The following is a 27,469-nucleotide window of genomic DNA, read 5'->3' as shown; positions in this document are numbered from 1 at the left end:
TACAGACAATTATGGATACCTGCTGTATACCCTCCTATATATATAAGTCCAGGTGGCTGGTGATCTCAACAAGGTCTTCCCTGTACACTATGCTATATACTACTAGCAGCTAGGCTGCATACCAATCTAATTATCCCTCATCCCTTTTTTTACCTAGCCATGGATCCTGTCCTGCTTATTTCATATATCCATGTTTCATTAATATGGAGATGACCTTTAGCTTCAGCCGGTGACAGTATAATGATAATGATAATGTTTGGATATGACTATGCTCCAGTAATGTTGCTGGTATTCACGGATTATTTATGTGCTTTATGGACTTTCTTTTATCTGGACAGTATGGGTCTTAACATGATTCCAACGGAGGTATCTCCACTATGGGACCCGACCGATATGCCTGGATCTATGATTTATGTTTGGTTATTGATTGACATGTGGATATGATTACAGAACCCTCTGGATCCCATTCATCATGTATCATGCTTTTCTGGGGTTTTTATTTTATTTATTTTTTTCCTTTTTTCAATTTTTTTCATCTTCTCATTCTCTTTATTTGCCATGGTATATTTAAATGTATATCTGGGCAACTTTCCTATTGGTTGCTAGGGATGTTGCTAAGCTTTGACAAAGATATTGCAGCCTTCTCATTGGCCCACAAGCAAGAAGCAGTAGTACTGATGAAAAAAAACTAGAATATTTGCAATTATGAATATATAGCACTATAGTCTAGATTTTCGCGAATTCTCGAAGTGCCGATATTCACAATAAAAATTAGCAATTAGAATATTTGCGATCAACACTATTCTCTATGCATTGCTTGTGCTTGAAAGTTCTCCTCCTCCTCCAGTTCAGTCCCCAAAGTGCTCATGTGGCCATGAGTTGTAGTTGCCATGTCTCTTGTCCCCTGGCCTGCCAGATTTAGCAGCATCTGTTCCAGGACATGAATCAGTGGAATGACGTTGTTTATTCCATAGTCCTGGTGACTGACAAAAAAAGCGGTCTCCTCAAAGGGCCCGAGCAAATGACAGGTGTCACACGTGAGCTGCCACTGGCTAACATTGAAGTTACACAGGGGAGTACCTCTGTCCGCCTGTAATATCAAGAAATCGTTTATGGCCTTTCTCTGTTCATATAATTGGTCCATATGTGGAATTCCAATGGGTGGAAACGTTGCATATCAGCCTATGTTGGGGGATGCTTTTCTGCCCCTGCAGCTCAATGAGGGTGTGCTTTGCGGTGTACGAGTAGCTGAAGTGCATGCAAAGTTCCCTGGCCATTTTTAGGATGTTTTGTAGATGGGGTGAAGACTTCAGGAACCACTTTACAATCAGATTGAACACATGCGCCATGCAGGGCGCATGGTTCAGCCCTCCTTGACGCAGCGCTGACACCATGTTCATCTCCTTGTCGGTCCCCATGGTTCCGATTTTGAGTTGTCGAGGAAAAAGCCAGGATTTGATTTCTTGATGAAGGACGTGGAGCATTTCCTCCCCTATGTGACTTCGTTCGACCAGGCAAACTAGGTGCAGAACAGCATGGCACCGCCGTGCCCTGCATATGTTGTCTGCTGAAGGAGCACTGTGAATTGTCCCTGCAGTGGAAGCTGAGGACACGGAGGATGGGGAGGCACAGGTGGACATTGTCGCAGGACCAACGGTGTGAAAACATAGAGGCGGAAGTTTGTCACCTGGCCAAGTTGCTGGTGTGGCTGGGCAGGAACCACATTTACCCAGTGGGCCATAAAAGACATATATTGTCCTTGACCGTAGTTATAACTCCACATGTCGGCACTGCTATGCACTTTGGCAGACACTGACAGGCTCAATGACTGGCCCACCTGCTGTTAAACATGTGTGCAGGGCTGGTACTGCTTTTTTCGCTAAGAAATGACAGCTTGGGACTCTCCAACTCGGCTTGGCACAAGCCATCAGTTCTCTGAAAGGTGCAGAGTCCACCACTCGGAAAGGGAAGGACTGCTGCACCAGCAACTTGGCCAAGAGCCCGTTCAGCTTCTGCGCCATTGGATGAGTGCACACATACTGTTGTCTCTTGGCAATCGCTTCAGTGATCGATTGCTGAAGAAATGACTGATGAGAAGTAGGAGGATGAGGAGCAGGAGCATCAAGACCAGTAGATGATGGGAAAGACAGACAGCTCCCTTCGGCTGAGGTGGTGGAGCCTTGACTGCATGAAATCATGTGCATGCCCCTGGGTGATCAAGTGGTTGCTGCGGTAGGCTGGACCACCAAATCGGAGCCACAGTTCTCTTGCTGCGACTCCTGCTGCCAAACCCTCACTTCTTCTGCGGCTGGTACTTTTGCCTGCGACAAAAACATTTTGGCCACTGCCCATTCCCTTTGAAGGGCCTGTCACTTGTCTGTCTGATATACTGTATAAAAACAGAATGAAATTAAATAATACACCCCAAAAAAGGCTGTAGTACAATGTAACTTTACCGCAGAACGGCAATTAGGACGCATACTTTTTCCTATTAATACACCCCTCCAAAAAAAAGGATAACAACCTAAATTCACTGCAGAACGGCTAATTGGATGTATGTTTATTGCCTATTAATACACCCCATAAATGCCTGTATCACACAGCACTTGCACCCCAATAACAAGCAATGTTTGCTGGAATTACTGAGCGCAGCAAGGTGTAATAGAATTGCTCCTATTACCCAGGCTGTACACTTCCCTATTGGACCCTGTTCTCCTTTTATAGTGTAGATAATGCCTCCCTATCCTTTCCCTATACTATGAATAATCTTTCCCTGCACTTCTAAATCGTTTTTTTCAGCACAATAAAGTCTTTCCTAGCACCGTTTCTAGCACCTGTCACATCTCTCCCTGCACTAAGCACACTGGAAAATGGCAGAATCCAAGATGGCTGAGGCTATTAATAGGGCTGTGACATAACAGGGGCTGTCTGGATGCTGATTGTATGCATGCATGGCATTGTGGGTGATCCCTAATTCCCAGAGTTCTTTGCTCCATGTGCAGCAACCATTTTAGGAAAAAATGCGATTCATTACTACAAAGCATAATTTGGCAATGGTGCGAATCAAATTTTTCCTGAAATTCGGATCGAATTCCACTTCGTCAACTTCGATTCGCTCATCTCTAATAATAACCTCAATTACTTTTAAGGTAAGATTAAAACAAAACATAATCTAATATATTACATTTATAGTTGAGCAAAAAAAAGGAGAAAAAAAAGAAAACAAGCTTGAGTATCAGTATTATAAGAATCTAGCGAAAAGAGTGACAGAAAACTGCAGAATTTTGGGAACTGATACAAATACAAAAATTTAAAATTAAATATTAAATACGGAAAAATACACTTCGAAAGATTTACTGTTTCATTAAAAAAACTGGCAAAATAAGGTTTTTAACCAACCCCGCTCTGTCAATAGGACTTAAGACCATCCAAATCTCGGAGTATCATCACCTTCTTTGATTCATCTGTCTAACATCTCACGATATTTTAACTAACATTTTGATCCCACATTTTGTCTAATGTGAATAAGAATCATTCAGTGGCTGGCTCTACTGCACAATAACCCCACACAGATTCCTTTGGGGAATCTGCACCCACATCACCACCTGGCAGGAACAGCAGCGCTTTTAAGTCCTCTTAAGCGCAACCTAGAGGGAGAATACAATACTGTGCCACAGTGCACATCCACCAATGTGGTTAAATCAGCTCTTCCCTAAAACATCAAAAATGGGGCAATTTTTTCCTCCGTTTCAATGCCAAGAGCCAATATTTGTCAATAAGACAATTAAGCAAGCACTCCACAACTTTTTATTCGCTGATCTGTTAGAAAGGTACATGATATAAACTGTAATAAAGGTAATCTTCATACCAGTGACTGTATTTGTGAATTATAGCCTTTCTTCTGAACCTCAGCTGTGTCATGTGATCAACACTCTGAGTCTCCAAATATCAAAGCATCTTATCTGTGGACAGGAAGCCATTTTTTCTATGTATCCCTATGGGAGCCTTAATGTCAGTCTCATAGGAATGAATGAAGAAGTTACTGACTTCCTTTCCTGTGTCAGTGAGAAATCAGTGTCAGTCACATGACACAGCTGAGGATCAGATGGGAGCTTATAACTAACAAATACAGTGTCCGGTAAGAAGATTAAGTTCACTACAATTAACAGAATTTATCTTTCTAATGGGCCAGAGAATAAATATATTTGTGGGAGTACTCCTTTAACAAAAGCGAAATTCTTATAAAATTGGTAAGAATTGACCTATACTGAGCAGTTCTCTGGTGGATTCAGTGTAAAACAGGAAGCCTGCCAATCTGCAAGCTACACTTAAAGTGAACGTTGTAGAGCAAAAACTGTTGAAAGTTTTTAATAAAGACCAATTGGAATAATATTTTTTAGCTTAAAAGGAGTAAAATGCAATAATAAAAAATGACCTCAAAAGTGTCCATAGCCTTCAAATCTAAATAAATTAAATAATGTGGCATCCAAAAAAAAGAGGTGCATACAGCCAAAAAGCTATCCAATCCTCCAAGATAAATGCAGGGTAAACTGTTGTGCAGGAGCCCATTGTATATCACCACTATAAGGGAAGCTATCCTCAGGAGATCATACAATACTTTGATGACTGGGAACCAGGATTTAATACATTTTTCCTTCTTGTGTAACACAATTCTCCTTATTTCCATGGTTAAATAAAGAATAAAGCTTTTACGAATAGAAAATTAGTAGGAAAGGGGTTCTACTGTCCTTAAGACATTTTGGGGGTCATTTATTAAGAAATGTACCACTTTTCAGTGTATTTAAGATTCAGATTTAGTCGTAAAGGCGTTTGAAGTAAAATCTGCTCCTTTTCCATGTTTTTTTGATGTGTTAAAAAAGGGTGGAGTGGGTGGCCTGTCTCATTTAGCATTTTCTACGTCAGTTTATGGTGTGAAAAATGGTCTTAAACTACGTCAGCAAGGGAGTTGTCATAGTTGAAACCATGTCGCACAGCCGGCGGAACCAAGCACCGAAGTTATGTAGAGGCCTGCACCTCTACATCTACATATCTTTGGTGCATCTGCAGTCAGCGTATGGCGATTAAGACTGGTGTATAAATTGCCGTTCTTCATAAATGACCCCCTTTTTGTAGATAGTAGTCAGAATGATCTATTTTTTAATGATTGCTGACTCTAGATTATTGTTATTAATACTGACACATGCCAGCAGGAAGGTAGGCAGAGGTAGATTAGGCCTTGGATGGGGGCGGTATCGCTAATACTGGCCCTAATGCTGCCACCCTGCCTGCAAACGGAATAGGCGCCCTGCTACATCTGCCTGACATCCTAACCAGCGCTGCTTATCTGGGGGACATCTACGCTCCTACTGAGGGACCACCTTTAAGATTGGAGGACACTAAAGGCTCACCCTAGCATACCTCCTGGCACGCAAGTACTGCTGATTGTATCAGCACCCATGAGATACGGATCCACACTATAGGCTTTTTATAATGATAATAAAAGCCAAGAATGGCTAATGACTCATTAGCTATATGAATCTATATAAGCAGTTATAACAATATATTGATGTGTATTTCTGCTGTTCCACCTCTACCCATGGGTATGATCATCGCTTGCATAGACCTAATTTAATACTATTAGCTAAATGCATGTTTATACAATAAGTGGACAAATAAACAAATAAATGTGGCACTCCTCATTAACCCAGGCTCTGGATAGAAACTTGCACACCTTTGGCCTTGGCTAATGCATTTGTCGATGGGTTCAGTGACAGTCAGTCGTCATAATAGTGACTGTGTCTCTACCCGATTGATATTAGCTATTGCCTAACCTGGTGATTTAAATACATCAGCCATTGAGTAGTGTTAATAAGTTGCTATCACTTATAGCAGTGATCGTCTTGCTACTAGAAAAGAAGTGAATATACTGTATTATTGATGTACTCAGGTGTTTACTTCTGGTGATAAATAGAAAGAATTGGAGCAGCACTGCAGTATATAGATGCGGACGGAGTGCCGGTGGCTGTGAAGGCAATCCCCCTTCAAATAAGTAGCAAGAAAAATTCCACGGCACATCCAAGGCATAAAATAAAATTTAGGCTTTATTCACCAGACAGCGACGTCGCCGTGGAATTTTTCTTGCTACTTCTGGTGATAGATACTCCTTTGTCTGATTTGTCCCCTGATGAGCTTGACACCAACCAGGCAAAACGCGCAGGGACGATATAGGACACCTCTATGGACATCTGTCCAATGTTTCTATATTGTTTGATTATTTACACTGTTTTTATAGGGTGTTTTCTGTCACCGCACTTGGGAATCTGTATGTGTTTATTATTTTTGGTACTTACAATAGTCCAGGTCCAAATATAGGGCCACATATTCCACATCGTTGGAATCTCTCCCGTGATAGGGCCATCCCAGGGTTACTAGGAGGCACGAGACACGGGATCGCCCTTATCAGGGCGGCTATTCCGTTTGCAGGCAGGGTGGCAGCATTAGGGCCAGTATTAGGGATACCGCCCCCATCCAGGGCCTAATCTACCTCTTCCTACCTTCCTGCTAGCATTAGGCATTGGAATAGCCACTTGACATTAGGTTTTGTTTTTCTTTTTGATTATTATTATTTTCTATGATTTTAAGGGTGTACTGACTTTTAACATTATATTATTAAAGGTTATGTTTTAGAAAAGTGGTGCTCCTGTGAATCCTAATTCCCAATACCACATTCTACTAGAAATCCCTTGAACAGGGTTATGTTTAATCTGTGAGTTAATACTGACACATGCCAGTTTTCAATGTATTTCAGATATATTTATTAGATACTAGAAAAAGTACCTAGTGCTGCCCGAGCATGAAGTGTTGGTCTGTTTGTGTGTTTATTGGATTTGTTCCATGGGTGCCCAGGAGGCCAATCCATGCCCTATTTTTTTTAAGAGAAATCGCTAGTAGCCCTATATACCCTGACAGTTACACACTGTTAATTTTATTTTTAAATATCCCCATAAGAGTGACCTCCACAGTGTCCCACCCCTTTAACTATGATATCCACAGTTTCCCACACCCTTAAGGCCTCTTTCACACTACCGGTTTTTTTTTTCCGTTTTGCGGTCCGTTTTTTGCCTTCCGTATACGGTCCGTATACGGAACCATTCATTTCAATGGTTCCGCAAAAAAAACGGAATGTGTTCCGTATGCATTCCGTTTCCGTTTTTCCGTTTTTCCGTTCCGTTGAAAGATAGAACATGTCCTATATTTGGCCGCAAATCACGTTACGTGGCTCCATTAAAGTCAATGGGTCCGCAAAAAAAAGGAACACATACGGAAATGCATCCGTATGTGTTCCGTTTCCGTTCCGTTTTTTTCTGAACCATCTATTGAAAATGTTATGCCCAGCCCAATTTTCTCTATGTAATTACTGTATACTGTATATGCCGAACGGAAAAACGGAACCGAAACGGAAACACAACGGAAACAAAAAACGGAAAAACGGATCCGTGAAAAACGGAACGCAAAACACTGAAATGGACATACTGTAGTGTGGAAGAGGCCTTACAGTGACCTTCACAGTGAAAAAAAATGTTATGGAAACCTGGTGTAAAACTGTGTATATGTCACTGAGGCGAAGAATGAAGGACCTGCAAGCTTCTATAGGCTAATAAGGATCATGTAACCATGTGTATGATATTGTTAAGATATAAGTGAAGGACCTCAGAAAGTATTTTTTATTCAGAGTGGTTCATGACAAGGTGGCTCATGACAAGAGTCTGCAGGCTGACCATAGTCCAAAATATAGCCATACCTATCAATAAAGCCACACGTGGAGCTCCACTCTCCTCCAAATCACAGCAATTCAATCATGCAGATTTCAACAATAAAATTGATATTGCTGTTTAGTGAGTCTTTATGTCATCATAGATGAAACATATTTGTGTGTTTTTATTTCATACAAAATCCCTGGTTAAATGGGTAAGAACCAAGAACCTAGCTAGTGAGACCAAACAAGACCATCACTGGCACTGGTATATGGCCAGAAGGAGGTTTAAATAGAGAACCAAGTCCCAGGATCAGAACCTAATAGGTCACGACTCAATGCTCCATTAGTCAGAACACTAGCACACAGGGATAGAGCAGATAAGCAATCAGCCCACTAATCCCTTAATCTCCTAAGCTCCTCCAGCACACGCCTGTCCTGTGGAGAAACAAAGCATTGCAAAGCATTCTGTCGCATCACCGGGAGGAGGGGGGCTTAGGAGCACAGTGGCGACAAAGCTGGAGTTCCCGCCTCTAAAGCCCAGACAGGTAAGTTTGTGATAAAAATATTGCAAGGTGTGACATCCTGTAATATCTAATAAATAAATCTGAAATACATTAACTACTGGCATTAGTCAGAAATCATAAAAAATAGGTCAACTCTGAATTACTATGCTCCATCGATTTAGACCTTGAACAGTTGGCTACATGCCTGAGCACAAATCCAAAGAAATCATGTTGTATACCATTTATAAATTAAAAAAAATGTACAAAATCTTTATTGATCAACTACTATAAAAACACAATAAAAATTACCACATAAAAAGATGGAAATTTGCAACAGCAGGGGCACCTGGTGGACAAAAGATGTAGCAGTGTCCGCCTCAAGGTGAAAAAATCATGCATGTGATATGAAATACTGCAAATAACGCACACCCATACAGTCTTATAGACAAGTAAACAGGCAGAACACTGCTAAGGATAATTAGGCTAAAGAAAAATAGTACATTACAGAATACAAAAAAAATTACAAAAAGATACTAGAAGAAAAGGGGGAGCCTGCCACCAGTGGTGTTCTACATTTTGCAGTTGCTTCATCCGTGTATTTTGCTAGAATCTATTCAAACCTGAATCAAATTTTTTGATGACTCTGATACAAAATGAGTTTCAAGAAACTTTCTCATCTCTAGTTTTCAGCAATTCTATTATTGTAGCTTATTTGCATTGACATATAAGATTTTACATACCTTTGTGTTCTCTGAATCTCTGAAAAAAAATGTCTCTTCATATGGTGAGATAGGAGGAAAGTTTTCATCTCCAGATTGTTCTGCATTAATTAAGTAAAAGAAAGTCACATTTATGATATAATTAATTTGCTAAATACTTACAGAATATACAGTATCTCACAAAAGTGAGTACACCCTTCACATTTTTGCAAATATTGTATTAGATATTTTCATGGGGCAACACTGAACATATGACACTTTGATACAATGTAAAGTAGTCAGTCTACAGCTTGTATAACAGTGTAAATTTGGTGTGCCCTCAAAATACCTGAACTGACAACCATTGATGTCTAAACCGCTGTCAACAAAAGTGAGAACACCCCTAAGGGAAAACAGTCAAATTGTGACCAAGTGTCAATATTTTGTGCAACCACCATTATTTTCCAGCATTGCATTAACTCTCTGAGTTCTCTAGAGCTTCACATGTTGCCACTGGAATCCTCTTTCACTCCTCCATGATGACATCACAGAGCTGGTGGATGTTAGAGTCCTTGCGCTCCTCCACCTGCTGTTTGAGGATGGCGCTAAGATGCTCAATAGTGTTTAGGTCTGGAGACATGCTTAGCCAGTCCAGCACCTTTACCCTCAGTTTCTTTAGTAAGGCAGCGGTCGTCTTGGAGTTCTGTTTGTGGTTATTATCATGTTGGAATACCGCCCTGCGGCCCAGTTTCCAAAGGGAGGGGATCATGTTCTGCTTCAGTATGTCACAGTGCATGTTGGCATTCATGTTTCCCTAAATGAACTGTAGCTCCCCACAGCTGGAAGCACTCATGCAGCCCCAAACCATGACACTCCCACCACCATGCTTGACTGTAGGCAAGACACACTTATCTATGGACTCCTCACCTGGTTGCCGCCACACACGCTTGACACCATCTAAACTAAATAAGTCTTGCATCTTGGTCTCATCAGACCAAAGGACATGTTTCCAGTAATCCATGTCCTTAGTCTGCGTATCTTAAGAAAACAGTTTGAGGGCTTTCTTGTGCATCATATTTAGAAGAGGTATCCTTATGGGACGACCATGCAGACCAATTTGATGCAGTTTGTGGCGTATGGTCTGAGCACTGACAGGTTGACCCCCACCCCTTTAACCTCTGCAACAATGCTGGAAGCTCTTATATGTCTATTTTGAAAAGACAACCTCTGGATATGATGCGGAGCACATGTACTTAACTTCTTTGTTCAACCATGGTGAGGCTTGTTCTGAGTGGAACCTGTCTTGTTAAGCCACTGTATGGTCTTGGCCACCATGCTGCAGCTCAGTTTCAGGGTGTTAGCAATCTTCTTATAGCCTAGGTCAGTGATCGCTAACCTTTGGCACTCCAGCTGTGGTAAAACTATGACTCCCAACATGCTCCATGCATTTCTATGCAGTTCTGAGAACAGCCAAACAAGTGTGCATTTTGGAATGCTGGAGGTTAGCCATCACAGGTCTAGGCCATCTTTATGTAGAGCATCATTTATTTTTTTTAGATCCCCAAAGAGTTCTTTGCCATGAGGTGCCATGTTGAACTTTCAGTGACCAGTATGAGAGAGTTTGAGAGCGATAAGACCAAATTTAACACCAGGGAGGAAAAATGGCTAATTGGATTCAATTTGGCCATTTTCACTTAGGGATGTACTTACTTTTATGGACAGTGCTTTAGACATAAATGGCTGTGTGCTGAGTTATTTTAAGGGCACACCAAATTTACACTGTTATACAAGCTGTACACTGACTACTTTACATTGTATCAAAGTGTAACATCTTCAGTGTTGTCCCATGAAAAGTTAAAAAGATATAATAAAATATTCACAAAAATGTGAGGGGTGTACTGACTTTTGTGAGATACTATACACTACAGATGGGGACAACACAAGAGAAGCTGATGGACCCCTTGCTCTAAAAACTAGTTGTGTGAAAGTAGGAAAAAATGCGTATAGCAGCACAACGAAAAATTAAAGTCTTATCTTGTGGTGGTGCCAGCCGTGTTGGGAGCCAGTCAGAAGTTCCCCCTTGGATGCGTCATGCGGAATTTATTTCACCAGCAAAAAAATGCGACGTTTCGACCGTAAAGGTCTTTCTCAAGGCTTGAGAAAGACCTTTACAGTCGAAACGTCGCATTTTTTTGCTGGTGAAATAAATTCCACTGAATTGAAGACAGGAGAGTGCTGCGGTTTCTTCTATATGACGCAGTTGTGTGAAAGTGAGATGTTCTTTCTCATTGATGTCTAAAAAAAATTCCCCAGCTGCTATGATTTCTAATAATGACTTAGGAATTGTAAGCCATGCTAAACACTTTTGCCGTACTTTACATTTAAGAGCCCCATGCCCCTTCCAAAATGGAACCGCCTATGCAATCTCACTTCTTGACATTATTCCCTTCTGCTGCTGTTTATTTTATTGTCATTATACATTTTCATGATAATTAGAAGTACAGTATCTGTAAAATATTGTAGCACAGAAACTCATTTTCCTGTAGTTACTAGCATTTCAAGTCTTATATTTCCTCATTGCTGTTTAGATATAATTAGAGATGAGCAAATTTCTTGAAAATTCGGCTGCTTTGCCGAACTTTCCAAAAATGTTTGCTTTGTGACGAATTACTGCGATAGCGCAGCCCCCGTCATTGTACCCCTCAGATGCCGCGTTCATACGTGATCGCGGCATCTGAGTGTAAAATTAAGAATTCAAAAAACATTAATTCAAACTTATCGCCTCCATATGCTCGCGACAGGCCGGCTGCCGCCATCTTGCTTCAAAATCTCGGCTGAAATCCCGCGCAGTGCGAAATTACGTCATCACGCCGGCTGGTGTAGTGACGTATGACGATGTGAAATCTCGCACCGCTCGGGAATTCGGCCAAGAAATTCAAGCAAGATGGAAGCTGGCGGCCCGTCACAAGCAAATGGAGGCGGTAAGTTTGAATTTTTTAGTTTTTTATGCTATTTCAGGTTAATTCGCTGACACGAAGCACGAGGAAAATTCGGCTTCTAGGCGAATCGAATTTATCCTGAAATTCGGATCGAATTCCACTTTGCGGGTTTTGATTCGCTCATTTCTAGATATAATAGTTAAAAAACTTTCAGTGTCTATTTTCTTTTTCTTCCTGTTTTTGCAAAAGTAAAAGTTCCTTTATATTGTTCAATGTAACAGTTGTCCTATTTTTTTATTTATTTATCTAGTGCTAACATATTCTGCAGTGATGCATGGTTATGCAGGTAAATCCTGTCTAAAATATAACTATGTCTATAAATATTTTTCTAAGCATGGATGTTGCTGGGTACTAAATACAAATTTCCCCTTGTTGAACTAGATCCATTGGATTGACTCATTGTTTCAAGACAGCAGCGCTCATAATGAGCATACACCATATAATATGACCACTGATTAAATAGATAAGTGGACGGATTAGATAGATAGATATTAATTTTTTTTGTTAATGTTATATCTCACCTCTTTGCAAGCTCTGGGTAAGTTTTCCCCCAGGATAAGACTCTATTTCTGTAGTTCCTTTTGTATAGCTTAAAAAGAAGGAAACATATATTTAACCAACAACACATGCAAAACTTATGTACCTGTACAGATGCATTTCCATGGGTGTGGTGAGCATGACATACAGTGTCCATGCTAAAAGGAGCTTAATTGGTGGAATTTCGATCAATGAGGCAAGTAACAAGAACGACAGTAAAGTAGCCATGAATATACTATATCTGGGTTGATGATCTAATATGTATAGGGGCCTGCCAACAGTCTCCTGAGAACAGTGGTTAACGGAAAGGCACAACTAGAGCGGTCTGGTAGTAGCATATTCACCTTCCCCCAATGAAGTAAACATACACACTCTGCTTGGGCCAGTGTACATGTTTGTATTGAGGTAAGGAGAGAGCATGTACTATGCCTAATCTAATGCCATGTATTGGGTATGGTCAGTTCTAGAATTGTGCACAAAGTGGCTGTCTATTATCTTTCCCAACATGGAAGTGACAGAGTTTTAGATTTCCTTTACTATACTAAATGCTGTAGGATTTCCCATTTAGCTCCCTGGCAAACTTCTAGAAGGCTCTTCTTTTGACAATGGTCAACATTTTTAGTGAAGATCATGGGCATAACTAGAAAAGGCTGGGCCCCATAGCAGGCTTTTGAATCCCCCCCATATTCTGCGAGCCCTAGTTTTTTTATTTTTTGGGCGATTGTCTTGCGGGATGAGATGACGGTTTGATTGGTACTATTTTTGGGTGCGGAAAAAAGAAATTCAGCTCAAAGATGATGAAAAAATCGTAGCTTTATTGCAGTATATTACAGTATTTTTTTTCTTCCAACTAGAGGGGGGGATCATAGGAGGAAACTCCTCAATCAGGAGGCTTACTGGATTTTTCAGCTTGGTTCGAGACAGCCCCTAGGTCTCAACAAAAGGCATGATTTAATTCTACACTATTAGGGGAGTCACTATGTGCTTAGCTATATATCATATATACCTTTGTGCATTGAGTATGTATATACAGTACAGACCAAAAGTTTGGACACCCCTTCTCATTCAAAAAGTTTTCTTTATTTTCATGACTATGAAAATTGTAGATTCACACTGAAGGCATCAAAACTATGAATTAATACATGTGGAATTATATACATATCAAACAAGTGTGAAACAACTGAAAATATGTCATATTCTAGGTTCTTCAAAGTAGCCATCTTTTGCTTTGATTACTGCTTTGCACACTCTTGGCATTCTCTTGATGAGCTTCAAGAGGTAGTCCTCTGAAATGGTTTTCACTTCACAGGTGTGCCCTGTCAGGTTTAATAAGTGGGATTTCTTGCCTTATAAATGGGGTTGAGACCATCAGTTGCGCTGAGGAGAAGTCAGGTGTAGAGTTGAGCGAACACCTGGATGTTCGGGTTCGACGAGTTCGGCCGAACTTTCGAAAAATGTTCGGGTTCGGGATCCGAACTCGACCCGAACTTCATCCCGAACCCGAACCCCATAGAAGTCAATGGGGACCCGAACTTTTGGGCACTAAAAAGGCTGTAAAACACACCCGGAAAGGGCTAGAGGGCTGCAAAAGGCAGAAAAATGTAGTTAAATCCCCTGCAAACAAATGTAGATAGGGAAATGATGAGTTAACATAAAATAAATAAAAATTAAACAATATTAATTGGAGTGAGGTCCCATAGCACAGAATCAGGCTTCAAGTCACCCACCAATGGAGAAGGTCACTTACTATTATTTTGACCACAGCACCCAGACAAAGGAGAGAGGTCCCACAGCAGAGAACCAGGCATCATATCACCCACCACAGGAGTAGGCCACCATTTAGTTACTTTGACCCCTACACCCAGACGGAGGAGAGAGGTTACACAGCAGAGAATCAGGCATTTAGATCACCCACCACAGGAGTAGGCCACCATTGAATCAGACCCCGGCAACCATGTCAGATGGCACAAGCATAAGCTTTATATCAATCAGCACAGGAGAAGGCGACTTTGACAGACTTTGACCCCTACACCCGGACGGAGGAGAGAGGTTTCAAAGCAGAGAATCAGGCATTTAGATCACCCACCACAGGAGTAGGCCCCAATTTAATGGGACCCCGGCAACCATGTCAGATGGCACAACCATCAGCTTCATATCAATCAGCACAGGAGAAGGCGACTTTGAAAGACTTTGACCCCTACACCCAGACGGAGGAGAGAGGTTTCACAGCAGAGAATCAGGCATTTAGATCACCCACCACAGGAGTAGGCCCCCATTGAATCAGACCCTGGCAACCATGTCAGATGGCACAACCATCAGCTTTATATCAATCAGCACAGGAGAAGGCGACTTTGAAAGACTTTGACCCCTACACCCAGATGGAGGAGAGAGGTTTCACAGCAGAGAATCAGGCATCATATCAACCACCACAGGAGAAGCCACCATTTAGTTACTTTGACCCCTGCACCCAGGAAGAGGAGAGAGGCACCACAGCACATATTCTGGCATCATATCAGCCACCACAGGAGAAGCCACCATTGAGTTACTTTGACCCCCGCACCCAGGAAGAGGAGAGAGGCACCACAGCACATATTCTGGCATCATATCAGCCACCACAGGAGAAGCCACCATTGAGTTACTTTGACCCCCGCACCCAGGAAGAGGAGAGAGGCACCACAGCACATATTCTGGCATCATATCAGCCACCACAGGAGAAGCCACCATTGAGTTACTTTGACCCCTGCACCCAGGAAGAGGAGAGAGGCCCCACAGCACATATTCTGGCATCATACTAACCACCACAGGAGAAGCCACCATTGAGTTACTTTGACCCCTGCACCCAGGAAGAGGAGAGAGGCCCCACAGCACATATTCTGGCATCATATCAGCCACCACAGGAGAAGCCACCATTGAGTTACTTTGACCCCCGCACCCAGGAAGAGGAGAGAGGCACCACAGCACATATTCTGGCATCATATCAGCCACCACAGGAGAAGCCACCATTGAGTTACTTTGACCCCCGCACCCAGGAAGAGGAGAGAGGCACCACAGCACATATTCAGGCATCATATCACACACCACAGGAGAAGGCCTCTTTCAGTGATTTAGGCCTTTGGACCCAGACAGAGGAGAGAGGCACCACAGCACATATTCTGGCATCATATCAACCACCACAGGAGAAGCCACCATTTAGTTACTTTGACCCCTGCACCCAGGAAGAGGAGAGAGGCACCACAGCACATATTCTGGCATCATATCAGCCACCACAGGAGAAGCCACCATTTAGTTACTTTGACCCCTTCACCCAAACAGAGGAGAGAGGTTCCACATCAGAGAATCAGGCATCATATCAACCACCACAGGAGTAGGCCACAATTTAATGGGACCCCGGCAACCATGTCAGATGGCACAACCATCAGCTTCATATCAATCAGCACAGGAGAAGGCGACTTTGAAAGACTTTGACCCCTACACCCAGACGGAGGAGAGAGGTTTCACAGCAGAGAATCAGGCATTTAGATCACCCACCACAGGAGTAGGCCCCCATTGAATCAGACCCTGGCAACCATGTCAGATGGCACAACCATCAGCTTTATATCAATCAGCACAGGAGAAGCCACCATTGAGTTACTTTGACCCCTGCACCCAGGAAGAGGAGAGAGGCCCCACAGCACATATTCTGGCATCATATCAGCCACCACAGGAGAAGCCACCATTGAGTTACTTTGACCCCCGCACCCAGGAAGAGGAGAGAGGCACCACAGCACATATTCTGGCATCATATCAGCCACCACAGGAGAAGCCACCATTGAGTTACTTTGACCCCTGCACCCAGGAAGAGGAGAGAGGCCCCACAGCACATATTCTGGCATCATACTAACCACCACAGGAGAAGCCACCATTGAGTTACTTTGACCCCTGCACCCAGGAAGAGGAGAGAGGCCCCACAGCACATATTCTGGCATCATATCAGCCACCACAGGAGAAGCCACCATTTAGTTACTTTGACCCCTTCACCCAAACAGAGGAGAGAGGTTCCACATCAGAGAATCAGGCATCATATCAACCACCACAGGAGTAGGCCACAATTTAGTTTATTTGACCCCTGCACCCAGGAAGAGGAGAGAGGCCCCACAGCACATATTCTGGCATCATATCACACACCACAGGAGAAGGCCTCTTTCAGTGATTTAGGCCTTTGGACCCAGACAGAGGAGAGAGGTCAGAGATTAGCTTCATATCCCCCAGCACAGCAGAAGACCGCTTTATTTGACTTAGGCCTCAGCACCCAGACAGAAGACAGAGGTAGCATGGCAGAGGTTATGGCTTCATGTCACCCGTTTGTTTAACCGGCCACTTTCATCTGGTTAGGCCCCGGCGCCCAGACAGAGAAGAGTTTCATTCAACTGTGGGTTTCATAAAATTTGTATCAAATAAAGAAGTGGCCCGTAGCACAACAAGACATGTTTTAGGCAGTTAATAAGGACTACTCTGCACAAGGGAGGGACAGGTCCTGTGGGATCCATGCCTGGTTCATCTTTATGAAGGTCAGCTTGTCCACGTTGGCTGTGGACAGGCGGCTGCGCTTGTCAGTAATGACGCCCCCTGCCGTGCTGAATACGCGTTCAGATAAAACGCTGGCCGCCGGGCAGGAAAGCACCTCCAAGGCATAACATGCTAACTCTGGCCACGTGGACAATTTCGAAACCCAGTAGTTGAATGGGGCCGAACCATCCGTCAGGATGTGGAGGGGTGTGCAGACATACTGTTCAACCATGTTAGTGAAATGCTGCCTCCTGCTAACACGTTCCGTATCAGGTGTCGGTGCAGATAGCTGTGGCGTGGAGACAAAACTTTTCCACATTTCTGCCATGCTAACCCTGCCCTCAGATGAGCTGGCCGTGACACAGCTGCGTTGGCGACCTCTTGCCACTCCTCTGCCTTCACCTTCCACCTGTTCCCCTGTGACATGTGGGAATGCTCTCAAGAGCGCCTCTATCAGCGTGCGCTTGTACTCGCGCATCTTACGGTCGCGCTCCAGTTCAGGAATTAAAGTGGGCACATTGTCTTTATACCGGGGATCCAGCAGGGTGGCCACCCAGTAGTCTGCACACGTTAAAACGTGGGCAACTCTGCTGTCGTTGCGCAGGCATTGGAGCATATATTCGCTCATGTGGGCCAGGCTACCCATGGGTAAGGACAAGCTGTCCTCTGTGGGAGGCGTATCGTCATCGTCCACCGTATCCCCCCAGCCACGCACCAGTGATGGGCCTGGGCTGCCACCCCGCTGTGAACTTGCGTCATCCTCGTCCCCCTCCACCTCCTCATCCTCCTCGTCCTCCAGTACAGTGCCTTGGCTGGCGACTTGTGAACCTGTCCTCTGCTGCTTAAACAAACCTCCCTCTGAGCCACTTCGAACAGACTGGCCTGAAAGTGTTAGAAACGAGCCCTCATCCTCCTCCTCCACCTGGGCCACCTCCTCTAACATCATTGCCCTAAGTGTTTTCTCAAGGAGACATAGAAGTGGTATTGTAACGCTGATAACAGTGTCATCGCCACTGGCCATGTTGGTGGAGTACTCGAAACAGCGCAGCAGGGCACACAGGTCTCGCATGGAGGCCCAATCATTGGTGGTGAAGTGGTGCTGTTCGGCAGTACGACTGACGCGAGCGTGCTGCAGCTGAAACTCCACTATGGCCTGCTGCTGCTTGCACAGTCTCTCCAGCATGTGCAAGGTGGAGTTCCACCGGGTGGGCACGTCGCATATGAGGCGGTGAGCGGGAAGGCCGAAGTTCCGCTGTAGCGCAGACAGGCGAGCAGCGGCAGGATGTGAACGGCGGAAGCGCGCACAGACGGCCCGCACTTTATGCAGCAGCTCTGACATGTTGGGGTAGTGGTGAATGAACCTCTGCACCACCAAGTTCAGCACATGCGCCAGGCAAGGGATGTGCGTCAAACCGGCTAGTCCCAGAGCTGCCACGAGATTTCGCCCATTATCGCATACCACCAGGCCTGGCTTGAGGCCCACCGGCAGAAACCACTCGTCGGTCTGTTGTTCAATACCCCGCCACAACTCCTTTGCGCTGTGGGGCCTGTCCCCCAAACATATGAGTTTCAGAATGGCCTGCTGACGTTTACCCCGGGCTGTGCTGAAGTTGGTGGTGAAGGTGTGTGGCTGACCGGATGAGCTGGTGGAAGCAGTGGAGGAGGAAGCCGAGTAGGAGGAGGAGGCTACAGGAGGCAGAGAATGATGCCCTGCGATCCTAGGGGGCGGAAGGACGTGCGCCAAGGAACTGTCCGCCGGGGGCCCAGCCGCCACTACATTCATCCAGTGTGCAGTTAGTGAGATATAGCGTCCCTGGCCGTGCTTACTGGTCCACGTATCTGTGGTTAGGTGGACCTTGCCACAAATGGCGTTGCGCAGTGCACCACGGCTGTCTTGGAGAAGTAGTGGCGGCTGGGAACCACATACTGCGGGACAGCCATGGCCATCAGCTGTTTGAAGCTGTCTGTGTCCACCAGCCGGAATGTATATTACAGTATATTACAGTATTTTTTTTCTTCCAACTAGAGGGGGGGATCATAGGAGGAAACTCCTCAATCAGGAGGCTTACTGGATTTTTCAGCTTGGTTCGAGACAGCCCCTAGGTCTCAACAAAAGGCATGATTTAATTCTACACTATTAGGGGAGTCACTATGTGCTTAGCTATATATCATATATACCTTTGTGCATTGAGTATGTATATACAGTACAGACCAAAAGTTTGGACACCCCTTCTCATTCAAAAAGTTTTCTTTATTTTCATGACTATGAAAATTGTAGATTCACACTGAAGGCATCAAAACTATGAATTAATACATGTGGAATTATATACATATCAAACAAGTGTGAAACAACTGAAAATATGTCATATTCTAGGTTCTTCGAACTCGACCCGAACTTCATCCCGAACCCGAACCCCATAGAAGTCAATGGGGACCCGAACTTTTGGGCACTAAAAAGGCTGTAAAACACACCCGGAAAGGGCTAGAGGGCTGCAAAAGGCAGAAAAATGTAGTTAAATCCCCTGCAAACAAATGTAGATAGGGAAATGATGAGTTAACATAAAATAAATAAAAATTAAACAATATTAATTGGAGTGAGGTCCCATAGCACAGAATCAGGCTTCAAGTCACCCACCAATGGAGAAGGTCACTTACTATTATTTTGACCACAGCACCCAGACAAAGGAGAGAGGTCCCACAGCAGAGAACCAGGCATCATATCACCCACCACAGGAGTAGGCCACCATTTAGTTACTTTGACCCCTACACCCAGACGGAGGAGAGAGGTTACACAGCAGAGAATCAGGCATTTAGATCACCCACCACAGGAGTAGGCCACCATTGAATCAGACCCCGGCAACCATGTCAGATGGCACAAGCATAAGCTTTATATCAATCAGCACAGGAGAAGGCGACTTTGACAGACTTTGACCCCTACACCCGGACGGAGGAGAGAGGTTTCAAAGCAGAGAATCAGGCATTTAGATCACCCACCACAGGAGTAGGCCCCAATTTAATGGGACCCCCGGCAACCATGTCAGATGGCACAACCATCAGCTTCATATCAATCAGCACAGGAGAAGGCGACTTTGAAAGACTTTGACCCCTACACCCAGACGGAGGAGAGAGGTTTCACAGCAGAGAATCAGGCATTTAGATCACCCACCACAGGAGTAGGCCCCCATTGAATCAGACCCTGGCAACCATGTCAGATGGCACAACCATCAGCTTTATATCAATCAGCACAGGAGAAGGCGACTTTGAAAGACTTTGACCCCTACACCCAGATGGAGGAGAGAGGTTTCACAGCAGAGAATCAGGCATCATATCAACCACCACAGGAGAAGCCACCATTTAGTTACTTTGACCCCTGCACCCAGGAAGAGGAGAGAGGCACCACAGCACATATCAGCCACCACAGGAGAAGCCACCATTGAGTTACTTTGACCCCCGCACCCAGGAAGAGGAGAGAGGCACCACAGCACATATTCTGGCATCATATCAGCCACCACAGGAGAAGCCACCATTGAGTTACTTTGACCCCCGCACCCAGGAAGAGGAGAGAGGCACCACAGCACATATTCTGGCATCATATCAGCCACCACAGGAGAAGCCACCATTGAGTTACTTTGACCCCTGCACCCAGGAAGAGGAGAGAGGCCCCACAGCACATATTCTGGCATCATACTAACCACCACAGGAGAAGCCACCATTGAGTTACTTTGACCCCTGCACCCAGGAAGAGGAGAGAGGCCCCACAGCACATATTCTGGCATCATATCAGCCACCACAGGAGAAGCCACCATTGAGTTACTTTGACCCCCGCACCCAGGAAGAGGAGAGAGGCACCACAGCACATATTCTGGCATCATATCAGCCACCACAGGAGAAGCCACCATTGAGTTACTTTGACCCCCGCACCCAGGAAGAGGAGAGAGGCACCACAGCACATATTCAGGCATCATATCACACACCACAGGAGAAGGCCTCTTTCAGTGATTTAGGCCTTTGGACCCAGACAGAGGAGAGAGGCACCACAGCACATATTCTGGCATCATATCAACCACCACAGGAGAAGCCACCATTTAGTTACTTTGACCCCTGCACCCAGGAAGAGGAGAGAGGCACCACAGCACATATTCTGGCATCATATCAGCCACCACAGGAGAAGCCACCATTTAGTTACTTTGACCCCTTCACCCAAACAGAGGAGAGAGGTTCCACATCAGAGAATCAGGCATCATATCAACCACCACAGGAGTAGGCCACAATTTAATGGGACCCCGGCAACCATGTCAGATGGCACAACCATCAGCTTCATATCAATCAGCACAGGAGAAGGCGACTTTGAAAGACTTTGACCCCTACACCCAGACGGAGGAGAGAGGTTTCACAGCAGAGAATCAGGCATTTAGATCACCCACCACAGGAGTAGGCCCCCATTGAATCAGACCCTGGCAACCATGTCAGATGGCACAACCATCAGCTTTATATCAATCAGCACAGGAGAAGCCACCATTGAGTTACTTTGACCCCTGCACCCAGGAAGAGGAGAGAGGCCCCACAGCACATATTCTGGCATCATATCAGCCACCACAGGAGAAGCCACCATTGAGTTACTTTGACCCCCGCACCCAGGAAGAGGAGAGAGGCACCACAGCACATATTCTGGCATCATATCAGCCACCACAGGAGAAGCCACCATTGAGTTACTTTGACCCCTGCACCCAGGAAGAGGAGAGAGGCCCCACAGCACATATTCTGGCATCATACTAACCACCACAGGAGAAGCCACCATTGAGTTACTTTGACCCCTGCACCCAGGAAGAGGAGAGAGGCCCCACAGCACATATTCTGGCATCATATCAGCCACCACAGGAGAAGCCACCATTTAGTTACTTTGACCCCTTCACCCAAACAGAGGAGAGAGGTTCCACATCAGAGAATCAGGCATCATATCAACCACCACAGGAGTAGGCCACAATTTAGTTTATTTGACCCCTGCACCCAGGAAGAGGAGAGAGGCCCCACAGCACATATTCTGGCATCATATCACACACCACAGGAGAAGGCCTCTTTCAGTGATTTAGGCCTTTGGACCCAGACAGAGGAGAGAGGTCAGAGATTAGCTTCATATCCCCCAGCACAGCAGAAGACCGCTTTATTTGACTTAGGCCTCAGCACCCAGACAGAAGACAGAGGTAGCATGGCAGAGGTTATGGCTTCATGTCACCCGTTTGTTTAACCGGCCACTTTCATCTGGTTAGGCCCCGGCGCCCAGACAGAGAAGAGTTTCATTCAACTGTGGGTTTCATAAAATTTGTATCAAATAAAGAAGTGGCCCGTAGCACAACAAGACATGTTTTAGGCAGTTAATAAGGACTACTCTGCACAAGGGAGGGACAGGTCCTGTGGGATCCATGCCTGGTTCATCTTTATGAAGGTCAGCTTGTCCACGTTGGCTGTGGACAGGCGGCTGCGCTTGTCAGTAATGACGCCCCCTGCCGTGCTGAATACGCGTTCAGATAAAACGCTGGCCGCCGGGCAGGAAAGCACCTCCAAGGCATAACATGCTAACTCTGGCCACGTGGACAATTTCGAAACCCAGTAGTTGAATGGGGCCGAACCATCCGTCAGGATGTGGAGGGGTGTGCAGACATACTGTTCAACCATGTTAGTGAAATGCTGCCTCCTGCTAACACGTTCCGTATCAGGTGTCGGTGCAGATAGCTGTGGCGTGGAGACAAAACTTTTCCACATTTCTGCCATGCTAACCCTGCCCTCAGATGAGCTGGCCGTGACACAGCTGCGTTGGCGACCTCTTGCCACTCCTCTGCCTTCACCTTCCACCTGTTCCCCTGTGACATGTGGGAATGCTCTCAAGAGCGCCTCTATCAGCGTGCGCTTGTACTCGCGCATCTTACGGTCGCGCTCCAGTTCAGGAATTAAAGTGGGCACATTGTCTTTATACCGGGGATCCAGCAGGGTGGCCACCCAGTAGTCTGCACACGTTAAAACGTGGGCAACTCTGCTGTCGTTGCGCAGGCATTGGAGCATATATTCGCTCATGTGGGCCAGGCTACCCATGGGTAAGGACAAGCTGTCCTCTGTGGGAGGCGTATCGTCATCGTCCACCGTATCCCCCCAGCCACGCACCAGTGATGGGCCTGGGCTGCCACCCCGCTGTGAACTTGCGTCATCCTCGTCCCCCTCCACCTCCTCATCCTCCTCGTCCTCCAGTACAGTGCCTTGGCTGGCGACTTGTGAACCTGTCCTCTGCTGCTTAAACAAACCTCCCTCTGAGCCACTTCGAACAGACTGGCCTGAAAGTGTTAGAAACGAGCCCTCATCCTCCTCCTCCACCTGGGCCACCTCCTCTAACATCATTGCCCTAAGTGTTTTCTCAAGGAGACATAGAAGTGGTATTGTAACGCTGATAACAGTGTCATCGCCACTGGCCATGTTGGTGGAGTACTCGAAACAGCGCAGCAGGGCACACAGGTCTCGCATGGAGGCCCAATCATTGGTGGTGAAGTGGTGCTGTTCGGCAGTACGACTGACGCGAGCGTGCTGCAGCTGAAACTCCACTATGGCCTGCTGCTGCTTGCACAGTCTCTCCAGCATGTGCAAGGTGGAGTTCCACCGGGTGGGCACGTCGCATATGAGGCGGTGAGCGGGAAGGCCGAAGTTCCGCTGTAGCGCAGACAGGCGAGCAGCGGCAGGATGTGAACGGCGGAAGCGCGCACAGACGGCCCGCACTTTATGCAGCAGCTCTGACATGTTGGGGTAGTGGTGAATGAACCTCTGCACCACCAAGTTCAGCACATGCGCCAGGCAAGGGATGTGCGTCAAACCGGCTAGTCCCAGAGCTGCCACGAGATTTCGCCCATTATCGCATACCACCAGGCCTGGCTTGAGGCCCACCGGCAGAAACCACTCGTCGGTCTGTTGTTCAATACCCCGCCACAACTCCTTTGCGCTGTGGGGCCTGTCCCCCAAACATATGAGTTTCAGAATGGCCTGCTGACGTTTACCCCGGGCTGTGCTGAAGTTGGTGGTGAAGGTGTGTGGCTGACCGGATGAGCTGGTGGAAGCAGTGGAGGAGGAAGCCGAGTAGGAGGAGGAGGCTACAGGAGGCAGAGAATGATGCCCTGCGATCCTAGGGGGCGGAAGGACGTGCGCCAAGGAACTGTCCGCCGGGGGCCCAGCCGCCACTACATTCATCCAGTGTGCAGTTAGTGAGATATAGCGTCCCTGGCCGTGCTTACTGGTCCACGTATCTGTGGTTAGGTGGACCTTGCCACAAATGGCGTTGCGCAGTGCACCACGGCTGTCTTGGAGAAGTAGTGGCGGCTGGGAACCACATACTGCGGGACAGCCATGGCCATCAGCTGTTTGAAGCTGTCTGTGTCCACCAGCCGGAATGACAGCATTTCAAAGGCCAGCAGTTTAGAAATGCTGGCGTTCAGGCCAAGGGCTCGAGGGTGACTCGGGGGGAATTTGCGCTTCCTCTCTAAGGTTTGAGATATTGAGAGCTGAACGCTGCTGTGTGATATAGTGGAGACGCTAGTTGACGGTGGCGGTGGTGGTGGTGTCGGTGGCACATCCTCTGTTTGCTGCTCGGCAGGTGGCAACATTCCTCTCGAGGCGGAAGCCGAGGCAGCAGCGGTAGAGGGAGCAGGGGGAGCCTCAGCGAGTGCCTGGTTTTTAAGGTGTGTACCCCACTGCAGTTCATGCTTTGCATGTAGATGCCTGGTCATGCAGGTTGTGCTGAGGTTCAGAACGTTAATGCCTCGCCTCAGGCTCTGATGGCAGAGCGTGCAAGTCACTCGGGTCTTGTCGGTAGGACATTGTTTAAAGAAGTGCCATGCCAGGGAACTCTTTGAAGCTGCCTTTGTGGGGCTGGGTCCCTGTTGGCGATGTCCAGTAGCAGGCGAACTCTGGGGGCGGCGGCTCGTCTGCTTTGGCCCCCTGCTCCCTCTTTGGCTTCGCTGTTGTCTCGGTCTCACCACTACCTCTTCCTCTGAACTGTGAAAGTCATCGCCACGACCTTCAGTCCATGTGGGGTCTAAGACCTCATCGTCCTCTGCATCGTCTTCCACCCAGTCTCCCTCCCTGACCTCCTCCTGTTCAGTCTGCACACTGCAAAAAGACGCGGCAGTGGGCACCTGTGTTTCGTCATCATCAGAGAGTCGGTGACTCTGCTGTGGTGGTATTCCCATGTCCTCTTCATCTGGAGACATAAGTGGTTGTGCGTCAGTGCATGGTATGTCTTCCTCCACTGGGGAAGGGCTAGGTGGACGCCCCTGGGAAAGCCTGGAAGCAGAGTCTTCAAACAGAAGAAGAGACTGCTGCATAACTTGTGGCTCAGACCGTTTCCCTGATATGCTTGGGGGTGATGTGACAGACTGATGGGCTTGGTTTTCAGGTGCCACCTGTGCGCTTTCCGCAGAAGACTGGGTGGAAGACCATGTGGTGAACGTGCTGGAAGCACTGTCGGCCACCCAATCGATTAATGCCTGTACCTGCTCAGGCCTTACCATCCTAAGAGCGGCATTGGGCCCCACGAGATATTGCGGTACATTCTGCCGGCTAGTTGAGGGAGTTCGTTCCCTACTGTGTGCGCCTGGGGCCGAACGGCCACGTCCTCTACCAGCAACAGAGGCTCCACGGACACCACCACGACCGCGTCCTCGTCCCTTAATAGTATTTTTCTTCATTGTTGCGATTCAACTCGCACCACAATGAAATATATTATTTTTTATAAGCAAAATCCCGTCACTGGAATACTTTCAGTCTTTTGACTGTATGGATTACAGATGGAATGACTGTTATATGTGAGTACCGCTTTCTTTGACAGATTCTAGTATGGGTACATATATGTTTTCCCAACCCCAGCACATTAGTTTGCTAATTCCAGATGTATGAAACGCAGGCCTAACTGTATCTAGTATATTGAACGCCAGATAAACTAACTTGGCCTTTTTTAAATAAAAAAAAAATTCCCTCACTGGAATACTTTCAGTCTTTTGACTGTATGGATTACAGATGGAATGACTGTTATATGTGAGTACCGCTTTCTTTGACAGATTCTAGTATGGGTACATATATGTTTTCCCAACCCCAGCACATTAGTTTGCTAATTCCAGATGTATGAAACGCAGGCCTAACTGTATCTAGTATATTGAACGCCAGATAAACTAACTTGGCCTTTTTTAAATAAAAAAAAAATTCCCTCACTGGAATACTTTCAGTCTTTTGACTGTATGGATTACAGATGGAATGACTGTTATATGTGAGTACCGCTTTCTTTGACAGATTCTAGTAAGGGTACATATATGTTTTCCCAACCCCAGCACATTAGTTTGCTAATTCCAGATGTATGAAACGCAGGCCTAACTGTATCTAGTATATTAAACGCCAGATAAACTAACTTGGCCTTTTTTAAATAAAAAAAATTCCCTCACTGGAATACTTTCAGTCTTTTGACTGTATGGATTACAGATGGAATGACTGTTATATGTGAGTACCGCTTTCTTTGACAGATTCTAGTATGGGTACATATATGTTTTCCCAACCCCAGCACATTAGTTTGCTAATTCCAGATGTATGAAACGCAGGCCTAACTGTATCTAGTATATTGAACGCCAGATAAACTAACTTGGCCTTTTTTAAATAAAAAAAATCCCCTCACTGGAATACTTTCAGTCTTTTGACTGTATGGATTACAGATGGAATGACTGTTATATGTGAGTACCGCTTTCTTTGACAGATTCTAGTATGGGTACATATATGTTTTCCCAACCCCAGCACATTAGTTTGCTAATTCCAGATGTATGAAACGCAGGCCTAACTGTATCTAGTATATTGAACGCCAGATAAACTAACTTGGCCTTTTTTAAATAAAAAAAATCCCCTCACTGGAATACTTTCAGTCTTTTGACTGTATGGATTACAGATGGAATGACTGTTATATGTGAGTACCGCTTTCTTTGACAGATTCTAGTATGGGTACATATATGTTTTCCCAACCCCAGCACATTAGTTTGCTAATTCCAGATGTATGAAACGCAGGCCTAACTGTATCTAGTATATTGAACGCCAGATAAACTAACTTGGCCTTTTTTAAATAAAAAAAATTCCCTCACTGGAATACTTTCAGTCTTTTGACTGTATGGATTACAGATGGAATGACTGTTATATGTGAGTACCGCTTTCTTTGACAGATTCTAGTATGGGTACATATATGTTTTCCCAACCCCAGCACATTAGTTTGCTAATTCCAGATGTATGAAACGCAGGCCTAACTGTATCTAGTATATTGAACGCCAGATAAACTAACTTGGCCTTTTTTAAATAAAAAAAAAATTCCCTCACTGGAATACTTTATGGCTTTTCACTGTATGGATTACAGGTGGACTGGTATTAGTA

At 45.6% G+C, this 27,469-nt stretch overlaps 1 protein-coding gene across 1 annotated transcript in view; it reads right to left on the bottom strand.

The window, feature by feature from the left end:
• ARAP2 (ArfGAP with RhoGAP domain, ankyrin repeat and PH domain 2) overlaps window positions 1-27,469 on the bottom strand; it is a 703,001-nt gene that overhangs the window by 649,125 nt on the left and 26,407 nt on the right. Inside the window, exons 3-4 of the mRNA XM_040419005.1 lie at window positions 12,478-12,545; window positions 9,000-9,079 (exon numbers count right to left, since the gene is read on the bottom strand). Of these exons, the coding sequence (XP_040274939.1) occupies window positions 9,000-9,079; window positions 12,478-12,545 (148 nt within the window). The remainder of the gene's footprint in view (window positions 1-8,999; window positions 9,080-12,477; window positions 12,546-27,469) is intronic.

Source organism: Bufo bufo, chromosome 2, assembly GCF_905171765.1.
Source record: "Bufo bufo chromosome 2, aBufBuf1.1, whole genome shotgun sequence".
Classification (NCBI taxonomy): Eukaryota; Metazoa; Chordata; class Amphibia; order Anura; family Bufonidae; genus Bufo; species Bufo bufo.
This window is presented reverse-complemented; position numbering and strand designations above follow the sequence as displayed.